The sequence below is a fragment of the Ursus maritimus genome, unplaced genomic scaffold, assembly GCF_017311325.1.
Source record: "Ursus maritimus isolate PB19 unplaced genomic scaffold, ASM1731132v1 scaffold_30, whole genome shotgun sequence".
NCBI lineage: Eukaryota > Metazoa > Chordata > Mammalia > Carnivora > Ursidae > Ursus > Ursus maritimus.
In genome coordinates, this window is record NW_024425564.1 from 2900125 (window position 1) to 2923683 (window position 23559).

Below are 23559 nucleotides of genomic sequence, written 5' to 3' on the forward strand. Positions count from 1 at the left end.
AAGGGGGTTTGCCTCTTTCTTCTACTTCAGGTCAATGGGGTGAAGACAACTATGGGGAAAGGAGACTGGAGAGGTCCCTGAGGTGCAACAGGCCCCTCACAGTGGCCACCTGCTGGGTGTAGGCATTTTGGGATTCGCAAGGGTGTGAGACAGGAACTTGCCCTATGACAAGGAGATAAAATTTATGCCCGGAAAAAGCCCCTTAACACAAGGGAAGCGCCTAATGAGAGACAGGAGCAGAAAGTACCGTAGGAGGAAGAAAGGTCAATGGGAAACAGAAAAGGCTGAAGGGTGTGCCTGGCTTTCGGTCAGCTACAACTGACTCTTACGACTCAGGGATAGGATCTGGGCCGCAGGAAATTAAAACAGGATGGCATGCAGAGAACCCCAAAGCTCTCACCCCAACTCAAGGAAGCGCCCACCATCTGCACTCCAGGAGCTGTCACGTCTGCCCCCTAACCTGCCTTTCTCCTCCTGCCCCAACAATCAGCCCCTCTGCTAACCTGTTGTTTCTCTCTCCACCAAGCAAACTTCCCGTGAACCTGCAGACCCAGCCTCAGTGCCACCTTCTACAGGAGGCCACCCCCAGCTCCCCAGGCTGGATCGGGGTTCTCTCCCCTGTAGACCCTGACAGGACTGGGGGTGTGGGGGAGGCAGGAGGACACCCTTCTACCACAGACAGCCTCTGTCATTACCTCGTCACCTGCTGGCTTGCAAACCCCCACTGGCCTTGGCCTCTGGAATAAGGGCTGTCTCTTATTGGTCTTGGTGTCCCCAACCCCTGGCCAGGGACCAATCCTCTGGTGACTGGCTGAGAGGAAGCCCCACCTCCCTGGGGGATAGTGAGTTACCTTTTCCATCTGCCTTGTAGTCATCAGGGAGGAGCTTGTCCTGCCGGTAGCCCAGCACGAAGGCCAGGAAGGAGAGGATGAGGGCGTCTCCGATGCTGAGGATGGCCAGCATGAAGGCCCAGCGGATGGTGCACTGACCCAGTGTGTACTTGCCCGTCTGCTCCCCACACATGCGCCGCACCTCACTTGAGTCCCAACCATCTGGGTAGACCAGGCAGCCAATCATCAGGCCTGTGGCTGAGGGGGTAGGAGGGGGTGCGGATGGTGTCAGGTTGGGTGTGCTCAGCCTGCTACCTCCCACCCTGCACTGCTGCCATCTTGTTACCTTCCTTCTCTTTGTGTCAACAGCCTTGACAGGTATGGGGCAGCTCCTACCCCCCCCCATTCTTATAGAATCCAGGGGAGAAAATTGAGGATCCAAATGCTAAAAAGACTTGCCCTTGGTCAGGGGTAGAGGCAGAAAGCGGAGCTCCTCAGCCCAGGGAAGATTCTGCCATGGCACCAGGTGGTCCTACCAGGCCCTCAGCCATGCCCCTCACTTTGGACTTGATAAGGCACTGCCACCCTGGCCTCAGATCCCTCCAAAATCTGGTCCCAGCCCAGAGAATTCATCACTCCTAAGATGTACATTTGTTCATACTCCAATATCTTTGAAATAAGTATAATAAGAAAGCTTCAGGCTGTGGTTGGAGTAGAAGTATTTTTCCTGGGCACCTGGGTGACTCAGTTAAGCGTCCGACTCTTGATATCAGCTCAGGTCTTAATCTCAGGGTCATGAGTTCAAGCCCCGCATTGGGCTACTTAAAAAAAAGAAAAAGTATTTTTCCTTTTTACAGCACATAGAATAATGGCACGCCCTACAACTTGGCACCTTAGATTTAATGAATCCACAAAGTTTTCCAGCCCCACCTCTGGCGGCTTCCTTCACGACCCTTGCATTCAAGCAAATAGGTCTCTTCATCCTGACCCAGCACAGGTCAGCGCAGTTGCTCACACTTCCCTGAATTTAAGAATCCCTAGTATTTATTTAAAATGCTGATTTCCAGGCCAGGGTTGGGCTCAGGAATCTCTGCTTTCAAAAGCATTCTTTCCGGTAATTCTCTCAATTGGAAAAGCTGGGAAACACTAGCACAGTCTGCCTGGATTTCAAGCCCAGCTCTTTGCTAACTAGCTGTGTGGGTCAGAGCAAGCCACTTTAGCTTTTTTGGCCTCAGTTTCCTCATCTATAAGGTGGGGGTATGAATAGTTCCTACTTGTTTGGGTTGTAGTGAGGTTTAAATGGTTAATACCGGAAAAGTGCCTGGCACATACTTAGTACTTCATGAGTGTTAGCTATGATTATCCCATCCTGCGCTTTCATTGACTTAGTATTTACAGCCAAAAATGTCATTTTCCCTACCTTCTCCTCACTTCTCCCATGCCCTCCCACCCATGACCACTCCACCTTAGCTGCATAGATAGGTGACATAATCCTGGAACGCGACCAAGGCGACCCCAAGGACAATCACCATGTAGGCAGGGGGCGCCTTCCATTATCTGTGCCACTTTCCCATCCCTCACCCTCCTTCCACAGGCCCAGAGGCTCTTTAGTTCCAAGGCTCTGCCCTACTCAGGAGCACCTGAGAAGCACCTCACAAGACCCAGTTACCTACCTTGGGCTCAGCTTGCACTTGCAAGGAAGGTCAGCAGATCAAATGAATGCATAGAAAGTATAAAGATCAGGATCCCACCTCCCCACCTAAATGTATCAACTCTCCTTTCATTTTATACAGGACAAACTTACTTATATAGTTCTCTTATGGGTCACAAAATATTTCATGTACCATTTTCCCCATTTTTCCTTACAACAGTTCCATGAAGTAGGCCATGTTTTAATCTCCCATTTTACATAGAAAATTGAGGTTTCAGAGAAACCAAGTGAATTGCCCAGTCATCCAACTATAGCAGAGCCAGTACCTGAACTCATGGCTCCTGACCTTTTTGAGCTCAAAGTTAATTCCCTCAACTCCCAGACACACCTCTCCAAGGAGCTGAATGTATTTGGTGCCAACATTTCAGACTTAGTGACAAAATGAGAAGTGTTTCAGGAAGATACTTAAGGGAGGGGAGCAAGAACCCTCCTAGAGTTCTTTGGTAAAACCGATGGCCTTCCCCAGTTGGTGTAAGACAAGTGCTTCGCGCCTTAACTGTGGTGGGGGAAGGGAACAGTTCAATGTGGAAAGGAGCTGCCCTTCTGGACTTTCCATTCTCTCCATCTCCTCCCCTTGGCCCCATTCTCCTTCCATAGCATCTCTGGAAAATAGCCCAGGGCCTCTAACCTGGAAGCAGGTTGTTACTACAGGTGTCACGGCCCTCTGTGAGCACCTGACCCAAGCTCCTGGGCACAGTGGAGGTCAACCCCATTTATAGTGTCTCAGAGCTCCAACAGGAGGCCAACACGGTATTCTCAGGCAAGTTTACCTACCCTTTCTGACTTCCAGTCTCTCATCTGTAAAACAAGGATAATAATGCCTGACTCATAGCAGACTTATGAGGATTAAGTGTGGTCAGGTAGAGAAAACCCTCACCGAGACATCTGGTTCATGGTAAGCAGCCAGATACTGTCAGTTGTTGCTATATTATTGGCATTAAAGTCAAACGGAAGCAACCTCAGTGGATGTGGATGTCATTAGAGGTGTCCACAAGTATTTCAGGCACATAGTAGGATTATACTTCCTTGCTCTCCTCTTTTCAAGTTAGGCAAGGCCATAAGACTTCCCTTAGACAACAAAATGTGAGTGGAAATGTGTGCATTTCCAGGCCAGAGCATTTAACTGCTAGGGAGAGACCTTCCAGAGCTCCCTTTAGTTCTGCAATGATGACAGCCAGATGACTGCTGATGCTCCATCAGCCAAGGTTTTAGGAGAGAACAGTGAGAGCAGAGCCCCCAGCTGATCCTCAATGAGCATGTACCACAAGCAAAAAATAAAGCTTTGTTTTAAGCCACTAAGATTTGGGAGTTATTTGTCACGCCACCCATCCTGACTGATAAAGTTGCTTTTGTATTTTTCACGTTTACTGAGCACCTACACTCAGAAGGTGTTTTACGTGCATTAGACATCCTATCCTCACCAGAACCTTGTGATAGGAAGTACTGTTGCTACATTCTACAGATGAGGTTACCAAGACTCAGAGAGACAAGCAACTTGCCCCACCTGCGTTTCTAGGAGCTGGAACCATGAACAGCTTACACCTGGCATCCAGAAGCTCGATTACCATTGTTAAACTACAGCCCCACACTGCCCCAGTCATTGATCCTCTTTCCTTTCTCCTGCTCCCATCCCTGGTTTCAGGCTTCTTGGCATGGTTAAACTAATTGGTTTAGGCATCTTCAAATGGACACATGTCCCAGCTGCTGTCTGCAGAGCACATGGCCCTCTTCAACCCTCCCTTTGTCTCATCTTCCATTCCCCTACACTAAAGGATGGAACATGACACCACCTTCACTCTCCCCCAACATAAATGTTTCATAGGATGGCATCTGGCCACCTCTACTCTCGATGTCGCCAGCTTCCTGACCTGGGATCTGCTGATGCCTCCCTGACCCAGGCCTTCCCAAGCACTGCCTGTTCAGCAAACAGCACCTGTTGCAGGATGTTATGGGAGGGAGCAGTGTAGAGAATGAGAGGAATGGTTGTGTTTCCAGCATTCCATAGCTCTGATATGGAGGACCAGCTGGTAAGCATGCCAGGGTCCATTCTACTCCTCTTTGTCACAAAACTGCTAAATCTTCATTCCCTCTCCTTCTCCCCACTGCCCACCAAGATTTACCTCACCCCTGCCCCAGCCTCTTCCTCAACATACAGAGAGACCAGAGGAGAGGGCGATGGTAGATGGATTGGGGAGGCAGCTCTGGAGCCAGGTGGATAGGCTGAGTACAAGATTTTGAATCAAAGGTTCTGTCCATCACTACCTGTGCTAAAAGACAAGTTACCCACTAAGAGCTTTATGTATAAAATAAGAGAAGTATCTCCCTCACTAAGGTAGAGATGGGGGCCCTCCAAGATGATATATATGAAAGTGCTTTGTAAGTCATACTTATGTAAATGCATGACTCAATAAAAATGTCTTTGAAATATATCTAGTTTCTTGGAACACATTGCCTTAATTCCCCTTGGTCCTTAGTTGCTAGTTGATCTGCCATAGCCTTGATCAAGTCCTTTCCTCTTTTTCAGTCCCAGATTCCTCATCTGTAGTTGGGGGCGGGGGGTACCTACAGCTCTCTGGGTCCCCCTCCAACTCTGACAGAGCATTGAGTCTATGTGTTTGGTTGTCTGGGATTCTGATCTCTGCTCCATTCCCCCTGTTATGGATAATACTGCTTCTCCTTCTAACCAATGATGTAGAGATGGTTTTCTCTCTAGTCTGCAGCCCTAGCACTGCTCCTGGACATGTTCTAGTACGGGCAGCCTGTGCATGGTCCTTGGAGTAGAAAGGGAGCAAGGGCTGCAGGACAAGGCTTTAGAGAACAGGACCAGCTGGCTCAAGGACTGAGAGGTCTGCCTGGGCCCGGAGCAAGAAAAAGGGGCAGGGAAGGCCTTGCTTCTGGGCACCATAAGTAGCCACCTACCCCACATAGTTTTAAAAGACCCTAGCCACCACCCTACTCCCCCATCACAAAATATCACTCCCATTTATTGCCTCAAGTATGGAAACCTATAACTAGGGAACAAAAACTTTCACTCCACCATGAAAGAGGGAACTTAAATGCAAGTTTCTATGGGTAAGGTCACAGCATAACACTCCAAATCAATGACTGACCTTAGAATCTCCCTGAGAGCAATTTTGGGTGGGAGGGAAGGAGTGAGGGCAGGGATCTGTGGATCCTTAAAGGAGAAAGAACAAATGCCCAGAAGTGGGAGATGGAGACATCTAGGATGTACTTGACTATTTTGCCCCGGGTTGGGGCCTATTCCCACATGGAAAACAATGGAAGCTTCCTTCTTTTTCCTTCCCAGAGCAACAACAACCAGCTCCCAGGTGGCCTGGGAGTCAGGACACCTTCTATCAACTAGTTGTGTGCTCCTGGGCAAGTCACTTCCCCTTTCTGGACCTCAGTTTCCATCTGCAAGATGAGGGGGTTGAACAATTTGATCTCAACAATCCTTTCGGTCTCAGCCATTCTAAAATTCTCTACTCCTCAGAAGCTTTTGCAGAGCACTGAGTAGGCCTGGGCTAAAGGAGAACAGCTGAGGGGCACTTGGCTGGCTCAGTTGGTGGAGCATATAACTCTTTATTTTGGGGTTGTGAGTTCAAGCCCCTTGTTGGGAGTAGAGATTACTTAAAAAAATTAAATCTTTGAAAAATAAAATAAAATAAACGTAAAGGAGAACAGCTGTGTAGGAAACCCAGAGCCTCCACAGAGGGTAAAATTGTGCAGCTTCCCTGTGGTCTGGGTTGGGGTGGGGCCAGGCGGGGGGTTCTGCTTGTTCTCCCATTAACCCTGCTCACCTGCAGCTAGCTGCATCCACGCGCAGATCTTGTAGACAGTGGCCGTGTTGCAGACGAAGAAGAGGCTGAAGCAGATGATGGAGCCAATGATGAGGAACATGGCCAAGGCCACAAAAAACATAGCAGTCTTGAAGGCTCTAGAGGGAATAGAAGAGAAGTCCAACGGGCCACCCTTGCAGATGAGTTCAGAGGACAGCACGTTGCCCACGCAGTAGGAAAAAAGGCCAAAGTAGCCTGCCTGGGGTGTGTTAACGCTGTCGCCGATCCAGTAGGGCTGGATGAAGAGGGCCATGACCAGCACGGAGAAGCAGATGGTGAGCGTGCCCCACATCACACCCACAGCCCTCGAGTTGCGCACATAGTTGGTATGGTAGATCTTGGCTGCCTCCTGGGCAGGCAGCAACTTCACCATGGTGAGGAGGTAGGCCCCGGGCTGGGATCCGGTGGGCTGTAAGCCAGTGGCTTTGCAGACAGAGGCCTAGGGATGGGTCACTCCTTAGCCGGGTGTACAAGATGAGGTCCCTCCAAGGAAGAAGAAAGAGGATATAAGACAAGGAAGACAACCTTGGTTTCTTCAGGGGAAGCTTGTCCAGATGCCTTTGTCCGCTCTAGCCAGGCTGTCTCCGGTCTCCTGCCTCCTCTCCAGCCTGCCCTCCAGCCTGCCAGGGTCTCAGGCCTACTGGCGCCGCCCTGCCCTTCCCCCCTTTCCAGCTCAGAGCTCCAGAGAGCTCCGCCTCTTCGCCGCCGGCCGCCCCTCCCTCCTCCCGCCTTCGAGAGCGCTGCTTCAGCACCGCGGCCAGCGCCTAGGGACTCCGGTCGGAGGAGGGAGTGGAAACCGAGACCCGGCCGGGGAGGCGCCGAGAGCGCCCAGCCCGCCCGCCGCGCACTCCCGCCGCGGAACTGAGACCCCTCTTCACCTTTCCTGAGCGCGGGGGTGGGGAGGAACAAAAACTGGGAGGCTGCGACTGTCACTGTCACATTCCTCCCGCTCAATTCCTGCCACAAAACCAAAACCTCGTCCTGAGCACTGTCCGTCCCCCCATTCTCAACCCCCACCCCACCCATCCAACCCCTCCCTGGCTCCCTGGTCGCCCTCTCAGAACTCCCAACTTCCTGGAGTCCAGCAAAACCTTTTCTGCTTGTGTCTTCCGGTCAGTGGTTTCTCATCTCTGGTTTCTCTTAATCAACAATTACTAAGAGCGTACTATGTCCTAAGCCCTATGTTGGAGGATATCTTCCCTAAGCAAAACCACAGAGACAAAAATGACAGGGCCCCTGCCCTCAAAGACAGTGTGATATTTACATATATGTATATGCATATGTATATTTGCAATGCAGACTGAAAGTGTGATAACAAACATAGTACCACAAAGGAAGCCTCCCAGACCTTACATATGTTTTTGTTCAATACAGTATCTTTCTCTTATACTTTTGTTACATATTTCTTTTTTACCCCTTTTTTTCAAAATATATATTTCTCCTGACTGCCTAGGTAAATACATGTTTGGTGTAGATAGATAGGAAAATTCAGGAAAGTTACATAAAAGAATATAAATAACTCATAACCCCAACATTGGGAGCTAAGGAAAGCCAAGATCATCTTAAAAACACAGACTTTGTCTTTAGACGGATCTGAATTGAGTTAGCCACTTACTACCTAAGCGACCATCTGTGGAGTTAACCTTCCCAAGCCTCAGTTTCTTCATCTATAAAATGGGGAGGACAATAGTACCTATCACAGGGGTGCCTCGGTGGCTCAGTCAGTGGATGAGTGTTTGACTCTTGGTTTCAGCTCAGGTCATGATCTCAGCGTCCTGAGATCAAGCCCCGTATGGGGCTCCATGCTCAGTGGGGAGTCTACTTGTCCCTCTCCCGCTGCTCCTCCCCTTCCCTCAAATAAATAAATAAAATCTTTTTAAAAATAGTATCTATCACACAAGGGTTAGGTAAAATAACATATGTAAACTGTTTGGTTCAGGGCCTCACATATAAAAGTACTCAAAATGTTTATTTGGTGTATTTCTCTACTGTCTATACTGCTTTACACAGCTGGACAATTTTTTTCACTTAGTATTACACCATTAATATTTTCTTATATTACTATTATTTCAAAAGCATGATTTTAATGCTTGTATGTTGATTCAGAGTATGTAATCATTTAATCATTTAATTGTTTAATCATTTCCCCTTTTTAGGGTATTTTAGCAGTTTCTGATTTTTCACTACTAAAAAAACCCAAAACCCTGTCTTCTTTTTTTTCCCCAAAACCTTGTCTTTTTTTTTTTTTAAGATTTTGTTTATTTATTTGACAGAGAGAGACAGCCAGCAAGAGAGGGAACACAAGCAGGGGGAGTGGGAGAGGAAGAAGCAGGGTCCCAGCAGAGGAGCCCTATTTGGGGCTCGATCCCAAGACTCTGGGATGACACCCTGAGCCGAAGGCAGAGGCTTAACGACTGAGCCACCCAGGGGCCCCTCCCAAAACCCTGTCTTGAACATATTTGTGCCATTACCTACATTTCCTCTTTCTCTTAAATCTCTTTGGTTTTGTGACTAGTCTTCCCATCAAACTGGAAGGTCATTGAGGGCAGAAGCTGTGTCTCCACCATCCGACTGGCAGCTTCCCTAGAGCAGGGACTGTATCTTTCCCCACTCAGAGAAGGCCAGAGGCTGGGGCCATGTTTGGCCTGCCCGGCACAACTTCCCCTGCCTCTGAGAACAGCCTCTCCTGCTTCCTGAGGCTCTGGTGAGACAGCCAATCACAGCGCTTGCAGACTCTAGAGACAAGGATGGGTGGGTAACCCCAACAAGGCCATGAGTCTCTCCCTGGAGAATCTGAATTAGTGGTAGACTGACAAAAGGAGAAAAAGCTATTGCTTAGTCAGGTCTTGGCAACATCCTTAAGAAACAATCCATGAGCTCCTATTATGGGAGCTTCAGAGCCACCGCAATTCCCACTCCAAGGCAGGTTACCCTGTTCCTTCTTCAGCTCTGTGACCCACCCAATATCCTTCTATTCCCTTCTCTTTTTGTTTCTTTTTTTTTTAATTTTATTCATTTATTTGAGAGAGATAGAGAGAACATAAGCAGGGGGAGCGGCAGAGGGAGAAGCAGATTCCTCATTGAGCAGGGAGCCCAATGCAGGACTCAACCCCAGAACCCTGGGTTCATGACCTGAGCCGAAGGCAGACACTTAACCAACTGAGCCACCCAGTCGTCCCTCCTTCTCCTTTTATTTCATTAGCCAGAGTAGGTTTTGGCCATTGGCACCAAAGAGCCCTAACTGATCCAAATACTGATACCAGAAAGAGGGCTTCAGGCCTAGGCTTTAGGCAAAAGGTTCTGAGATTCCTGTTTACGGTCAGTATTGAGAAAACAGCATCTCACAGCACACAGAGGAGAAATAGCTAATAAAATTATCAGCTGTGAACACCAGAGATCATGTGTCCTCCGAAAGGTCAAGTTCTGGGAGCTGAGTGGCTTTGGTCTAAACAGACTTAAAGAGAATAAAGAAGGGGCCCCTGGCTGGCTCAGTCCATAGAGCATGTGACTCTTGGTCAAGGGATTGTGAGTTTAAGCCCCATGTTGGGTGTAGAGCCTACTAAAAATAAATAAATAAAATAAGGGGAATGAAGAAATTAGGAACACAGAGTGGGGTGGCTGCTTAAAATGGCATTGAATAATATCAAGCAACACAAGCTCAAATATCTAGATTATTGATTCAAGAAGTAAAATAAGGGGTGCCTGGCTGGCTCATTTGGAGGAACCTGCAACTCTTAGTCTCAGGGTTGTGAGTTTGAGCCCCACAATGGGTATAGAGATCACTTAAAAATAAAATCTTTAGGGGCGCCTGGGTGGCATAGCGGTTAAACGTCTGCCTTCGGCTCAGGGTTCGATCCCGGCGTTATGGGATTGAGCCCCACATCAGGCTCCGCTGCTGGGAGCCTGCTTCTTCCTCTCCCACTCCCCCTGCTTGTGTTCCCTCTCTCGCTGGCTGTCTCTCTCTCTGTCGAATAAATAAAATATTTAAAAAATAAATAAATAAAATAAAATCTTTAGGAGCACCTGGGTGGCTTAGTTGGTTGGGCATCTGCCTTCTGCTCAGGTCATGATCCTGGGGTCCTGGGATTGAGCTCCATATCAGGTTCCCTGTTCAGCAGGGAGTCTGCTTCTCCCTCTGCCCCTCTCCCCGACTTGTGCTCTTCTCTCTCTGTGTCAAATAAATAAATAAATAAATAAATAAATAAAATCTTTTTAAAAAATCATTTTAAAAAATTAAAAAATGAAATCTTAAAGAAAGAAAGTCAAGACCTTTACGTGCTATAGCTCAAAGAATCTTTTAAGGCCTGTTGCTATAAGGCATAGGACCATTAAAACAAGATTCAGGGGGTGTGAGAGTACCGAACTGCAAGGCCTGAAATCCATCCTATATTCCTGAGGAACTGGTCAAATCCTCACCTTGGCCCCCTGACCCTTGAGCTAAAAGTTAATGTACCAGGAAGGGCTAAATGAAAGCCCATGGCTCCCTCTTAGTCTCCAAATAATCAATCAAAAGCAGTTTTATGTCCCAAGAGAGCTGTAGAAATGAGTCACTATCAATGACTTGAAAGATGAAGGCAGGGGTGGGGGGGACTGCAATCTCTAGTGGGCACCTGTCACATTGTTTATTCTTGGTTTTGGCTGACCAGCATCTTAACCTCCTTCCTATGTGGGGGTGATACCCAGCTGTTTGAGTCCTGGTGTACAGTGGGGCCTCTTCTCCCACTCCAGAGAGAGTTCTGATGGCATGCTGGCCAAGGGGGCAGTGGACTGCTGGGGCATGACAGCCTCACTCAGGACAGCCCTGGGGACAGCGAGGAAGGGAAATCTTCCTGGAAGGTAGAACTTCTAGTGCTATAATTATCTACTCCCAATGATCCACATCCTAATGCCCAGAATCTGTGAACATTACCTTATTTAGAAAAAAGTTCTTTGCAGGGGGCGCCTGGGTGGCTCAGTTGTTAAGCATCTGCCTTCGACTCAGGGCGTGATCCCAGCGTTATCCCAGCGTTATGGGATCGAGCCCCACATCAGGCTCCTCTGCTGGGAGCCTGCTTCTTCCTCTCCCACTCCCCCTGCTTTTGTTCCCTCTCTCGCTGGCTGTCTCTCTCTGTCAAATTAATAAATAAAATCTTAAAAAAAAAAAAGAAAAAGAAAAAAGTTCTTTGCAGGTATAATTAAATTAAGGATTTTGAGATAACGAGGTCCTACTAGATTATCTATGTCGGCCCTAAATCCAATGACAAGTGTCCTTCTAAGAGACACACAGAGGTGACATAGCCATAGAGAATGCTGTGGTTTCAGCCAAGGAAGGTGGCAGCCACCAGAAGCTAGAAGAGGCCTGGGACGGATTCTCCCCTAGAACCTCTAAAATGCACAGCCCTGCTGACACCTGGGTTTCAACTTCTGGCCTCCAGAATTGTCAGAAAACACATTTCTGTTGTTTTAAGCCACCAGGTATGTGGTCCTTTGCTATGGCAGTCTCAGCAAGTACACCACCTGTCCTGTAAGGAGAGAGCCTCAGGGGGGAGTCTGCTTGAAGAGTCTCAGCCTCTGCCCCTCCCCCCACGCTCTCTCTTTCTCAAATAAATAAGCAAATCTTTAACACACACACACACACACACACACACACACACACACACACACCAGCAATGCCAGGTGCTGGTGAGGATGAGGAAAACAATTGGAACACTTATATTTTGCTGGTGGAATGCATATTGGTTCAGCCCCTTTGGAAAGCAGTCTGACATATTTTAGAAATTGAAACAGACATTTGCCATGAGACTCAGCCATCTCACTCCTGAGTATTTGTCCCAGAGAAATGAAAACGTGCACACACAGAGAAACCTATGCATGAGTATGTATAACAGCTTTATTTTCTCTCTCTTTGTAAAGATTTATTTTATTTATTTGAGAGAGGGAGAGTGCATGCCCATGGATGGGGGAGGGGAAGAGAGAGACAGAGAGAGAGAGAGAGAGAATTGAAAGCAGATTCCTTGCTGAGCTGGAAACCTACTTGAGACTTGATCCCACGACCCTGAGATCATGACGTGAGCCAAAATCAAGAGCCCAGTGCTCAACTGGCTGAGCCACCCAGGCGCCCCCCCCCCTTTTTTTTAAGTAGTCTCCACACCCAGTGTGAAGCCCAAACACAGAGCTTGAACCCAAAGCCCTGAGATCAAGACCTGAGCTGAGATCAAGAGTCAGACACCTAACTGACTGAGCCACCCAGGGACCCCTATGTCTAACAGCTTTATTAATAACTCTCCAAAACTTTTCAGAAATAACCCAGCTGCCCTTCAGCTGGGGAATGGATAAACACACTGTGGTTCCATCCACACAACAGACTACTAGTCAGCGATGTCAACAAACTCCTTAAACCTGCCACAGCATGCACGAATCTCAAATGTGTTATGCTAAGAAGCCATACCAAAAATAGAAAAAAAGCTTTTAAGTATATACTGTGTGATTTCATCTCTATTACATTGTGGAAAAGGCAAAACTATAGAAAATAAAACCTATTTGCAGTTGCCAGCTCGGCTCTGCTGCTGTGGTTGATTACCAAGGGGCAGTCCAAGGAAAATTTTTAGGATGATGGAAGCATTCTGTATCTTGGTTGTGGTGGTGGTGACATGATGTATGCATTTGTCAAAACTCACAGAACTGTACACTATAAAGGGTGAATGAATTTTTCTGTGTCAATTATGCTGTAATATTTTAAAAGAGGTTACTAATGTTGGTAGGGTGCCGAATCCTGAGGATCCAGGGGAGAGAGGGTGCTAATACACAAGGGGGAGCAGAAGGCATGCGTGTAGAGCTCGGGGGAGTCCTGGACTGCCTCCCGTTGCTGTCAGGTGTAGTTGTGAAATTAATGGAAGTAAGGAATAAATTAATAAAGACTTTAGTAACCCAACACAGGGGCAGGCCCATCAAGGCCCAGACATCTCAAGAATAGAAGGTCTGGGCCCCCATACGGCCCAAAGAACTCTGATCAGCAGAGATCCTGACCAAGAGCAAAAGGAACATGGGATCAGGGGCTCCTGACTGGCTCAGTAAGTTCGAGCCCCACCTTGGGTGTAGAGATTACTTAAAAATAAAATCTTAATACAAAAATACAGATTTGGAGGGGTACATGCACCCCGATGTTTATAGCAGCATTATCAACCAAACTATGGAGAGAGCCCAAATGTCCACCGACTGATGACTGGATAAAGAAGATAGATATATATATATATAGGAATGTTATTCAGCCATCAAAAAGAATGAAATCTTGCCATTTGCAATAACGTGGATGGAGCTAGAGTATATTATGTTATGCGAAATAAGTCAGAGAAAGACAAATATCATATGATCTCATTCATGTGGAATTTAAGAAAGAAGACAGATGAACATATGGGAAGGGGTGGGGGGAAAGAGAGATAGGGAAATAAACCATAAGAGACTTTTTTAAAAAAGATTTTATTTATTTATTTATTTATTTATTTATTTATTTATTTGAGAAGGTGGGGGGAGAAACAGACTCCCTGCTGAACAGAGGGCCCAATGGGCAACTTGATCCCAGGATCCTGAGATCATGACCTGAGTGGAAGGCAGACACTTAACCAACTGAGCCACCCAGGTACCCCCATAAGAGACTTAAAAAAAAAGAAAGATCGTATTTATTTATTTGAGAGAAAGAGCAAGAGAACAGAAGCAGGGGGAGCAGCAGAGGGAAAGGGAGAAACAGGCTCCCTATTCAGCAGGGAGCCCGATGTGGGGCTCCATTCCAGGACCCTGAGATCATGACCTGAGGTAAAGGCAGACGCTTAACCGGCTGAGCCGTGCAGGCGCCCCTCAGTTTTGCCTTTTCTTTTTTTTTTTTTTTAAAGATTTTATTTATTTATTTGACAGAGATAGAGACAGCCAGCGAGAGAGGGAACACAAGCAGGGGGAGTGGGAGAGGAAGACGCAGGCTCCCAGCGGAGGAGCCTGATGTGGGGCTCGATCCCATAACGCTGGGATCACGCCCTGAGCCGAAGGCAGAGGCCCAACCGCTGTGCCACCCAGGCACCCCCAGTTTTGCCTTTTCTTGAACCCCACGTAGATGTAATACACCATCTATGTTTTTGTGTCTGGCTTCTTCACTCAACTTTGTGTCTCTGAGGTTAATCCCTGTGATTGCATGTGGGGTTCCTTTTTGAAGAGAACAAACTCAAAGCACAACACTCTTTAGATGGGGGAAGGGGTGGTTAAACCTTACGAGGTTTTGGTAAAAAAAATAAATAAAAGAGCATCTAATTGGGGCACCTGGGTGGCTTAGTCGGTTAAATGTCTGACTCTTGATCTCAGCTCAGGTCTCCATCTCAGGGTTATGAGTTTGGGTCCTGCGTGGGGCCCACTTAAAAAAATCTAATTTTTGCTTACATTTTGGAAGCACAAACATTTGTCAAAGTTCTCTTTGCTATACTCTTCATTTATAAAGGAAAAACCCATTCTTTCTCCCGTGGGAAGCTGGCTGTGACCAGCTGGAGAGAAGACTGATGCATTTTTCGCAGCTCCCTTCACAGATGGAAATTGCTCCTCCAGTTCCTTCCCAGGCCTCCTGGCCTTGACTTGTGAGAAAGAAAGCATAATTACCCTCCCTGTGGCTCAGCTCACAGGGGTATTGGGGGGGGGGAGCGAAGGAGGGGCCAGAATGAGCTCAAGGGGGAGAAGCGGTTTTTAGACACTGAGATCCATAAATATGAGAGCAGTGTTTCTTTACCTGTGGTATTTCTGTGTCTGGAATTGATGGGTTTCTCCCAGTTTGAGGGTCTCCTGGGTGGTTCCTCCAGGTGCTCCCCTGTATTCCACCCTCTAGTGGTGTAAGGGGGATGGGAGGGGGCTGGTGTTCTATGGGCCAGGCACTCCCACATTCATTGTCTCACTCAATCCCGACCTTACAAAGGAGGAGCCATCATCCTCCTTGCTTCGATGAGGAAACGGAGGCTCAGACTGCTTACAAGTCGAAATGACTTGCCCAGGGCCACGTAGCTTGTGAGCGCTGAGTTTGGGAGCCAGGTCTGTCTGGATCAAAGCCTTGCTCTCAGCAACCCCATCTGGGGCCTCCGCCGTGGAGCACTCTTCCACGCCCCGGGATGCGGAGGGGGCCTTGGCCGCAATGACCGCTCCTCCAGGGAAAGCCGCCCTGGTCCCGCAGCTGAGCACACTCGGGCAGCTGCGCCCTTCCCAGCCTCCAGCCCCAGGGCCACCGAACCTCACGAGACCGCCTCGCTCTCAGCCAGAACCGACTACAGTACATGCTCACATGTGGCCTTGGGTGGGCGGGGGGAGTGGAAGTCTTCACTGCAGGGCTGAGCCTTTAAGTCTGGGATTGCAGATATTAAGTGAAGTGGAAAGGAAACAGGAAAGGATCATTTGAGGAGCACCGTCCTAGGGCCCCTGAGATGACTCATGGAGGCAGCCCGCTGATTGAGGGCAGGAAGGAAGTACACCCAGAGTGAGATCTATGTGTGTCAAGATATATCTAACACATTCATTCCCTCAGCCCCCCGACCCTTGAAATGATCCCCCGTTGACAGATAAGGAGATTGAGACTCAGAACTGATAACTTGCCCAGTTTATAACTTGTACAAGTCCAAGTGTCCAGAGTCCACAATGAACCATGACACAGTATCTCTCTCTCTCTCTCTCTCACACACACACACACACACACACACACACACACACACACACACACACGGTGCCAGGTGCCGCCCAGCTGCTTTATCACGGACACGCCCCCCAGCAGATTGGCCACAGCTGGGCCGCTGTTCAGGTCCAGCCCTGTGGGACCGGGAAGGTGGGTCACACGTGGGCAGAACCCCTTTTATAGCTCCACCGCCCTGGCTGGCTGTCTTCTGCCACCTGACCTGCCAGCTGCTACCTAACCCAGCTGTCCCCGTTCATCATGGAGAAGGTCCTTGTCCTTCTGCTTGTAGCCCTTGCAGTGGTCTATGCAGTTCCTGACCCTCGGGGGATAATTATCAACCTGGTAAGAGGGCCGGATGTCAGGGGAGGAGTCATCTGAAGATCCAGGTGGGGATTTTTTAAAACTTAGGTCTTTACCTCTAATGTCTCCACCTGGAGCTGCCCAGAGGCAGAGAGGCGAGGCATCTCTCCCTTTCCTGCCCATGTCTGCCCTGTGCCTCTTCCCCTGGGGGCCTCGGATAAGGCTGATCAGCAGGGAGCATGCTCAGAGCCGTAGTTTGGCCTGGCTGAGGGAGCTTTATCAAAGTTCAGAGCCCGAGGCCCCCGCCCTGGAAACCCTGGCTCAGAAGGTCCAGCAGTTTAAAAAGCTCCCCCAGTGATTCTGGTTCTGACCTCAAGGGACACACAGACACAGTTCAAAGTGTCTCGGGAACGTTTACTCCTTGGGTTCTCCTACCAACCACGCGAGGCAGCTACTGTCAACATCCAGCCCGTTTTCAGACGGAAAGCAGTTGCAGAGAAAGGTGAAGCCACCTGCCCGAGGGCACGTGGCTGGAACGCACGGAGCAGCGCTGGGAAACCGGCTGGTGGCTTCAGAGCCGCGCTCTCCCACTGCCCCACGTCGCCCCTCTACCCAAAGGCTCTTCACTCAGAGCCTTGCCTGGCTCAGAGGGGCCAGGATCCCCCTGAGGTTATAGGTAAAAGTCTGTCCAGGGAGGGAAGCGTTTTCCAGGGAGACGGTCCTCCACCTCCCTAGACTCCTCAGTGGACCGGGGGAGCCAGAGACGTCTGGAAACCCTGTTCTGAGTCACCTGTGCACATTCCAAGGGAACACTGAGGCAGAGGGTGGGGCAGTGACTTGCCCGCGGCCCCGCAGGTCCTAGAACCCGTGTCCCGTCTCGCAGCCACGGCCCCGCGCGTTTCTCCCACGAGCGGGGTGGGGGTGCAGACCGGCCGTCAGCCGCCCGGCCGGGTTCCTCCACATACGCCCGCTCCGGGAGGCCCTGTCAGCGGTAGAGGGGGCCGGGGCGGGGGTGGGTGGGGGTAGAGAAGGGACAGAGGGGAGGGGTCGCGGCTAACCGGCTGTCCCGGCAGGAAGACGGCGAGCTCTGCCTGAACAGCGCCCAGTGCAAGAGCAGCTGCTGCCACCGGGACACCGGGCTGAGCCTGGCCCGCTGCGCGCCCAAGGCCAGGGAGAACAGCGAGTGCTCTGCCAAGGTGGGTGCCGGCGGGCGCGGTATGCTGCTGGTGGGAAGGGGGACACCCCAGAGGAGGAGGGCCCTCCGGCTTGGGGGTACGAGCAGGGGGGAGGGGCAGCCTGGACGTCGAACGCTGGCGTCAGGAGAGGGAGATCAACAGGCTTGACCATCCGCTCATCTCTTTTGATCCTCACAACTAACCAGTGAGGTGGGTGGGGCCGGGGATTCGTCATCCCCACTTCGCGGATGGGTAAATAGAGGCTCCCCAGAGAGATCTAGTTCGGAAGCGCGAAAGAAGCACAGAGTGGGAACCAGAACCTGGGTCCTCCAGGCCCACAGCGCCCCCTGGCGTGGCAGTCGGGAGGGGACAGACTGAAAAGAGCCGGGCCTCGGGTTCTCTGGGTCAGGCTGGGGGGCGGGGGGAGATATGCCCGAAGTAGACCCCCGCCCCCAGCCTGTGACTCCACTGGCTCTGTGTCTTTGCAGACGCTCTATGGGGTTTACTACAAGTGTCCCTGTGAGCGGGGCCTGAGCTGTGAGGGTGACAAGAGCATCGTGGGCTCCATCACCAATACCAACTTCGGCATCTGCCACGATGCTGGACGCTCCAGGGAGTAAAACCCCTGAAAGGATGCTCCTCCTCCACCACCCCTCCCTGCCCCGCCCCCCACCAGCACCTCCCTTTTCTGATTGGATTCCCAGCAATTAAAGCTCTTCCTGCAACCTTCCCCGGGCTCCTGAATGTTCTTGCTGAGTCAGTACCTTCCTTGATGTCACATCAAGCCTTTGGCTCATCAAGGCAGGTGTCAAACAGGTGAGGAAGGATGGCTGGGTCTGAAACCAGGTGGATGAGTCTGGGCAGCCTGGAGACAAGTTTGTGAAGCAGCCATTCCGGGAACCTCTCCATCTGGGGACCAATCACACCTCCCTGGGATGCCCTTCTTGGCCCTCAAATTCTCAGACAGGTGCACGTGTGTACACACATATTCACACACTTATAGTGGGGAGTTAGAATGGCCCATACTCCTGCCCTGCATCAAAACTTCCTGGTCCCTGTCCTGGGTTCATACCTTCTTTCTGGGCCCAGCTCCCAGATGTGCCCCCTAGCTGACACAGCCCGTGTGTAAGGGCTCAGACCACGAACAATTGCCGTGAGCTGACTCTGTGCTAGCAAGTCCTCACGATGATCCAGGAGGGAGAATTTATTGTCTCTGTAGCTGAACTAATGTTCAGAGAGGTTCAGTAACTAGCTCAATGTCACATAATTAGAAAAAGTTGGCACTACCCCCATCTAACTCCACCCCCCTACCCCTTCTGCAATTCCCAGTGCTTTCCCAATTACTCATACTAAGGCAAATGAGTGGAATTGTAGGGAATTTGGTTTTGGTTTAATACAAAAAATGTTATACTCCCTGGAGCCGAAAAGCCTGGATTGCCTTAGGCAGTCCTGAGGTCCCCATCACTGACATGTGCAAGTGGAGGTTCACTGAGCCTCAGTGGGGGTGCACGAGAGAAGATGCACTCAAAGAAAGAAGAGAGTGAACTAATTAAAATTGAGATGCTCTCCCAGCCCCAGGATTCTGTAGTTCATGATCAATGAATCCTGAGAGTAACCATTAGGTTTCTGAGTTAGGATAGAGTTACCTGAAAGGAACAAAAAATCCATGCCATTATGGTTTAAACGACTAGGGACACACATTTCTCAAGACTCCAGAAGTCTGGAGATAAGAAGTGCTGGCATCTGTTTGGATGCTGGCCGCCCTGCCGTTCTCGAACTCCTCTCGACTGGCATTTGCCTTCACAGCAGCTCCTAACGTCATGTTTTCTCACCATATTCTCCATTAGGAAGCATGGCGTAGAGGGTGGGTGCACAGGGGGGTGAGGGCAGAGCGTTTCTCCCAGCATGCCTTCTCATCTCGCCCGAAAGCCTCCCTGCTGACTTCTTATCACAATGGCTCCAAACTGGGTGATATGACCACCTCTGGCCACAGGGAGGCTGGGAAAGCAGGTGCAGGGCAGAGGAACGGGATCCCCATGACTGGCCTGGACTAACTATGATCCCTCTCCTAGGGCTGGGCACAGAACTGCCCCAACAGTACTGGGGTTCAGTTAGTAAGCAAGGTGGGCAATGGCTGTTGGGGAGTCAAGTAGTGCCGTACCTAAGTTAGTGCTCAAGCAGAGTAGCTTGCTTGCTTGCTTGCTTGCTTGCTTTTTTTAAAGATTTTATTTATTTTTGCGAGGGGGGGAGGGGCAGAGGGAGAAAAATGACTCCCCACTGAGCAGGGAGCCCGATGCAGGACTGGATCCCAACTTGAGCCAAAGGCAGACAATTCACCGGCTGAGCCACCCAGGCATCCCAGAGTAGCTTCCAAGACCTTAACCCAGTAGGGGTCTCAGGCCCTGAGGCAGGGTTGGGTCATACTCCTTGGCGCCCAGATTCAGCCCTGGGTGCAGATCCACATTCATTCACTTCTTCACACATCTGAATGACCGTAGTGCCCAGCACTGTGTTACGGACTGTAAAGGACGCAAGGGAAACGTCCCTCATTTCCAGGGGTGGGTGGGAAGCTGGGCTCTGTGGAAGCAAGCGGCAAAGACCCCAAGCCCCTGTTCCCTGTATTACATCCTTTCTACTTGAACCCTCTGGAGTGGTTCTTGTTTTTCTGCACTCATACAAGACTGCTGGGAGCAGGGGAGCATTTGTTGTTATGTCGCTATTGTTTGAAAGCACCTTCCTCTCACCAAGCCTGGAGCCCAGAGGAGTCATCATTTTCTAATTCCCATAAAGATGTCCTGGGGGGAGTGCTGGGTAGCTCTGTCAGTTAAGTGTCTGACTCTTGATTTTGGCTCAGGCTGTGATCTCAGGGTCATGAGACTGAGCCCTGTGTCAGCCTCCGAGCTGAGCATGGAGCCTGCTTAAGATTCTCTCTCATCTCCCTCTGCTCCTCCCCACCCACCCTAACCCTCACCCCCACTCCCGCATGCGCACTCTCTCTATTCAAAAAAAAAAAAAAAAAAGGATGTCCTATAGGTTGTAGCCTTGCCATTGACATGTCCTACCTTAATATTCTAATCCCAGGAGCTCCCTGTCTTGCTGTACCTTTTTTTTCTAGATCTGCTAGAAATTCAGCTATAGAAGGAGGCAAGGGTATTTGCAGGCTTGAATCCAAAAAGATTCCTCATGCCGGACCCTGTAGACATATGCCGTCTAGTAGAGTACCGATTAGCCACATGTTGAGCCCTTGACGTATGGCTCACTTGAACTGGGGTACGTGTAAAATCCAAGTTTGGAAGGTTTGGAAGACCTATTACCAAAAAAAGGATGTAAACTATCTCAAATATTTTACAGGTTGAAATAACATTTTTGATTGGATTATAAATAAAATATATTATCCTGTAACCCAGCAATTGCACTACTAGGTTACAAACATAGTGATCCGAAGGGGCACCTGCACCCCAATGTTTATAGCAGCAATGTCCACAACAGCCAGAACAGGGAAAGAGCCCAGATGTCCATCGACAGATGAATGGATAAAGAAGATGTGGTATATTTGTATGATGGAATATTATTCAGCCATCAAAAAGAATGAAATCTTGCCATTTGCAATGACATGGATGGAACTAGAGGGTATTATGCTGAGTGAAATAAGTCAGTCAGAGAAAGACAAATACCATATGATTTTACTCACATGTGGAATTTAAGAAATAAACAGATGAACATAGGGGAAGGGAAGGAAAAATAAAACAAGATGAAAACAGAGAGTAGAACAAGCCATATGAGACTCTTAACTACAGGAAACAAACGGAGGGTTGCTGGAGGGGAGATGGGTGGGGGGATGGGGTAACTGGGTGATGGGCATTAAGGAGGGCACGTGATGTAACGAGCACTGGGTGTTACATGCAACTGATGAATCACTAAATTCTACCCCTGAAACTAATAATACAGTATATGTTAACTAAATTGAACTTAAATAAAGAATTTTTAAAAAATAAATAATAAAATGAAATAAAATATGTTACCAAAATTGGTTCCACTTTTGAAATATGGCCATTAGAAAATTTAAAATTACATATAGGCTCACATTTCACTTCCACTGAATAGTGCTGCTATTTTAAGCTGGAGGCATTTGAGAATAGGCTTTTTTTCTGAAGCCTCTTATCTGCCTAAAAGCAGAGCCTCGCAAAAGAACTCAACTCATAAATTCCCTCCTGGGGAGGTTTCTTGCAACCAGGAAAGATTGACTCTTATCACTGGAGTCTTACCACTGGAGAAGTCAGCACCGCACCTAAGTAGACTTTGTCACAAAACTATCATTATCTGTCATCTACTCTCCTAAGGGCCCATTTATCTTTCTTAAAAGTAATTCACTTTCCCCTAAGTGCCCTTTCTTCCCATTCCTTCTCCTATTAAGAAGCCATTTTCCAAAGTGTCCCTCCCCCACCCCCCTTCTCCAATTAAGATGGTTTATATGCCCCAAATTCCAACTGTCTCACTGAGTCACCTTTTTCTGTAAATTCTATCCACATATGCATGTGAATAAAAATCTGTCTTGGGGTGCCTGGGTGGCTCAGTCGGTTAAGCATCCGACTTTTGATTTCAGCTCAGGTCATAAACTCAGGGTCTTGGCATCAAGCCCCACACTGGGCTTCCCGCTTGTCAGGGAGTCTTCTTGTCTCCCTCTCCCTCTACCCATCCCCCTCCCCCTGCTCTCTCTCTCTCTCTCTCTCTCTCTCACAAATAAATAAATCTAAACAAAAACAAAAACTGAAAACCGAAAACCTGTCTTTTCTCTTGCCAATCTGTTTTTTGTCAATTTGCAGACCCCAAAAACTGAACCTAAGGGGGTAGAGGGAACGTTTTCCTCCCATTGCATGAAACCAGTTGAATCATATCAGCAGCGTATCTTTTCCCTCCCCTTCTAAATTTGAAGACATTGGCATCCTTGGAGGCTGGGTTTCCAGCCTGCAATCTCTTCTTCCAAGGGTGTTTCCTAGACTTTCTCCAAATAAGAGGAGCTCGTGTACCACCATGGACAGTAATCCTGTGTCTTTCTGATGTCCGTGTAACCCCAGGTATCTGACACATTGAGTACAGGAGCAATTTCTACCAAGACATGGGTTATAGTGTCTCTAGGACTTAAGGGGGTGCTCTAAGTAAACCTCAGCGTCTGTCTCAACTCCTGAGCTCTTGCGCCACGAGCCTGGCATCCTGGAGGGCACACCTGACTCAGGTCTGGGGCTCGCTGAATCAGAAGTGTAGCCGAGTATAGAACTTTGGGTCCAAAACCTGAGTTATCTCCAAAATATCACCCGCATATAGCAAGGGCTGCGTCGACGCCTGCTTCTGCTGGGAATTCACGACACACACAGCCGGAGAGCTAGCATCCGGCTCCAAGAGCCTCACAACTTCCTGAAACTCCTCTTGATTCATTCTCTCCCCAGAAATCCCCACAGCACAGCAGGTGCTCCGATCTTTCTTTTCCTCAAGCTCTTTCCTTGGCTCTCCTTTCTTTTTCGTCCCTGCTCTCTCTTCTCTCCCGGAAGAGTCCGCGTCATCACTTTCAAGCCATGTGACTGGGAGCAAGGTGCTCATCCGTCTCGGGCTCCCCCCTGTAAAATAGGGGTGATAACAGTTCTGATCCCTCATAAGGTTTTTTGTAGGATTAATTGAAATCATGTTTGTAAAGCATCTAGCACTGCCCCTGGCATATAGTAAATGCTCCATAAACACCGGCAAATCTTTTCATTTTTTTAAGTAATCTCTACACCCGATGTGGGGCTCATACTCATGACCCTGAGATCAAGTGTTGCCTGCTGTACCAACTGAGACTGCAACTCTTTATACACGTTTGTCTTGTATATTTTCTTTCACATTTCTGATATTTAAGGTCAGGGGAACCAAGAGTTCAGGTGTAAACTAAATTTTTGGAAGGTGGATTGTGGAATGGGCTGAAGCCCATTGGGGTGGGGAGGGGAGCTCAAGTCTCCTCTGGGGGATTTTTATTCATGCCCCAATACAGGAAAGGCCCAAGCCT

At 49.1% G+C, this 23559-nt stretch overlaps 2 protein-coding genes across 2 annotated transcripts; one reads left to right on the forward strand and one right to left on the reverse strand.

Moving 5' to 3' along the window:
- Nucleotides 1–756: 756 nt before the first annotated feature.
- LHFPL5 (LHFPL tetraspan subfamily member 5) lies at nt 757–6753 on the reverse strand. The gene is made up of 2 exons (XM_008693488.1): nt 6342–6753; nt 757–1088 (listed from the first exon to the last, which is right to left on the reverse strand). The coding sequence occupies exons 1-2, from the start codon at nt 6751–6753 to the stop codon at nt 757–759; spliced, it is 744 nt and encodes a 247-aa protein (XP_008691710.1).
- A 9481-nt stretch (nt 6754–16234) lies between these two features.
- On the forward strand, nt 16235–18177 carry CLPS (colipase). The gene is made up of 3 exons (XM_040645198.1): nt 16235–16389; nt 17421–17543; nt 18011–18177. The coding sequence occupies exons 1-3, from the start codon at nt 16306–16308 to the stop codon at nt 18140–18142; spliced, it is 339 nt and encodes a 112-aa protein (XP_040501132.1). The 5' UTR covers nt 16235–16305; the 3' UTR covers nt 18143–18177.
- The last annotated feature ends 5382 nt before the right edge of the window (nt 18178–23559 follow it).

Coding starts and splice junctions, on each gene's coding strand:
- LHFPL5 (XM_008693488.1), bottom strand. CDS start 6,753: ATGGTGAAGTTGCTGCCTGCCCAGGAGGCAGCCAAGATCTACCATACC. Junction 1,089..6,341: donor GTGGATGCAGCTAGCTGCAG/GTGAGCAGGGTT, acceptor CTACCCCCTCAG/CCACAGGCCTGATGATTGGC.
- CLPS (XM_040645198.1), top strand. CDS start 16,306: ATGGAGAAGGTCCTTGTCCTTCTGCTTGTAGCCCTTGCAGTGGTCTAT. Junction 16,390..17,420: donor GGGGGATAATTATCAACCTG/GTAAGAGGGCCG, acceptor CTGTCCCGGCAG/GAAGACGGCGAGCTCTGCCT. Junction 17,544..18,010: donor ACAGCGAGTGCTCTGCCAAG/GTGGGTGCCGGC, acceptor GTGTCTTTGCAG/ACGCTCTATGGGGTTTACTA.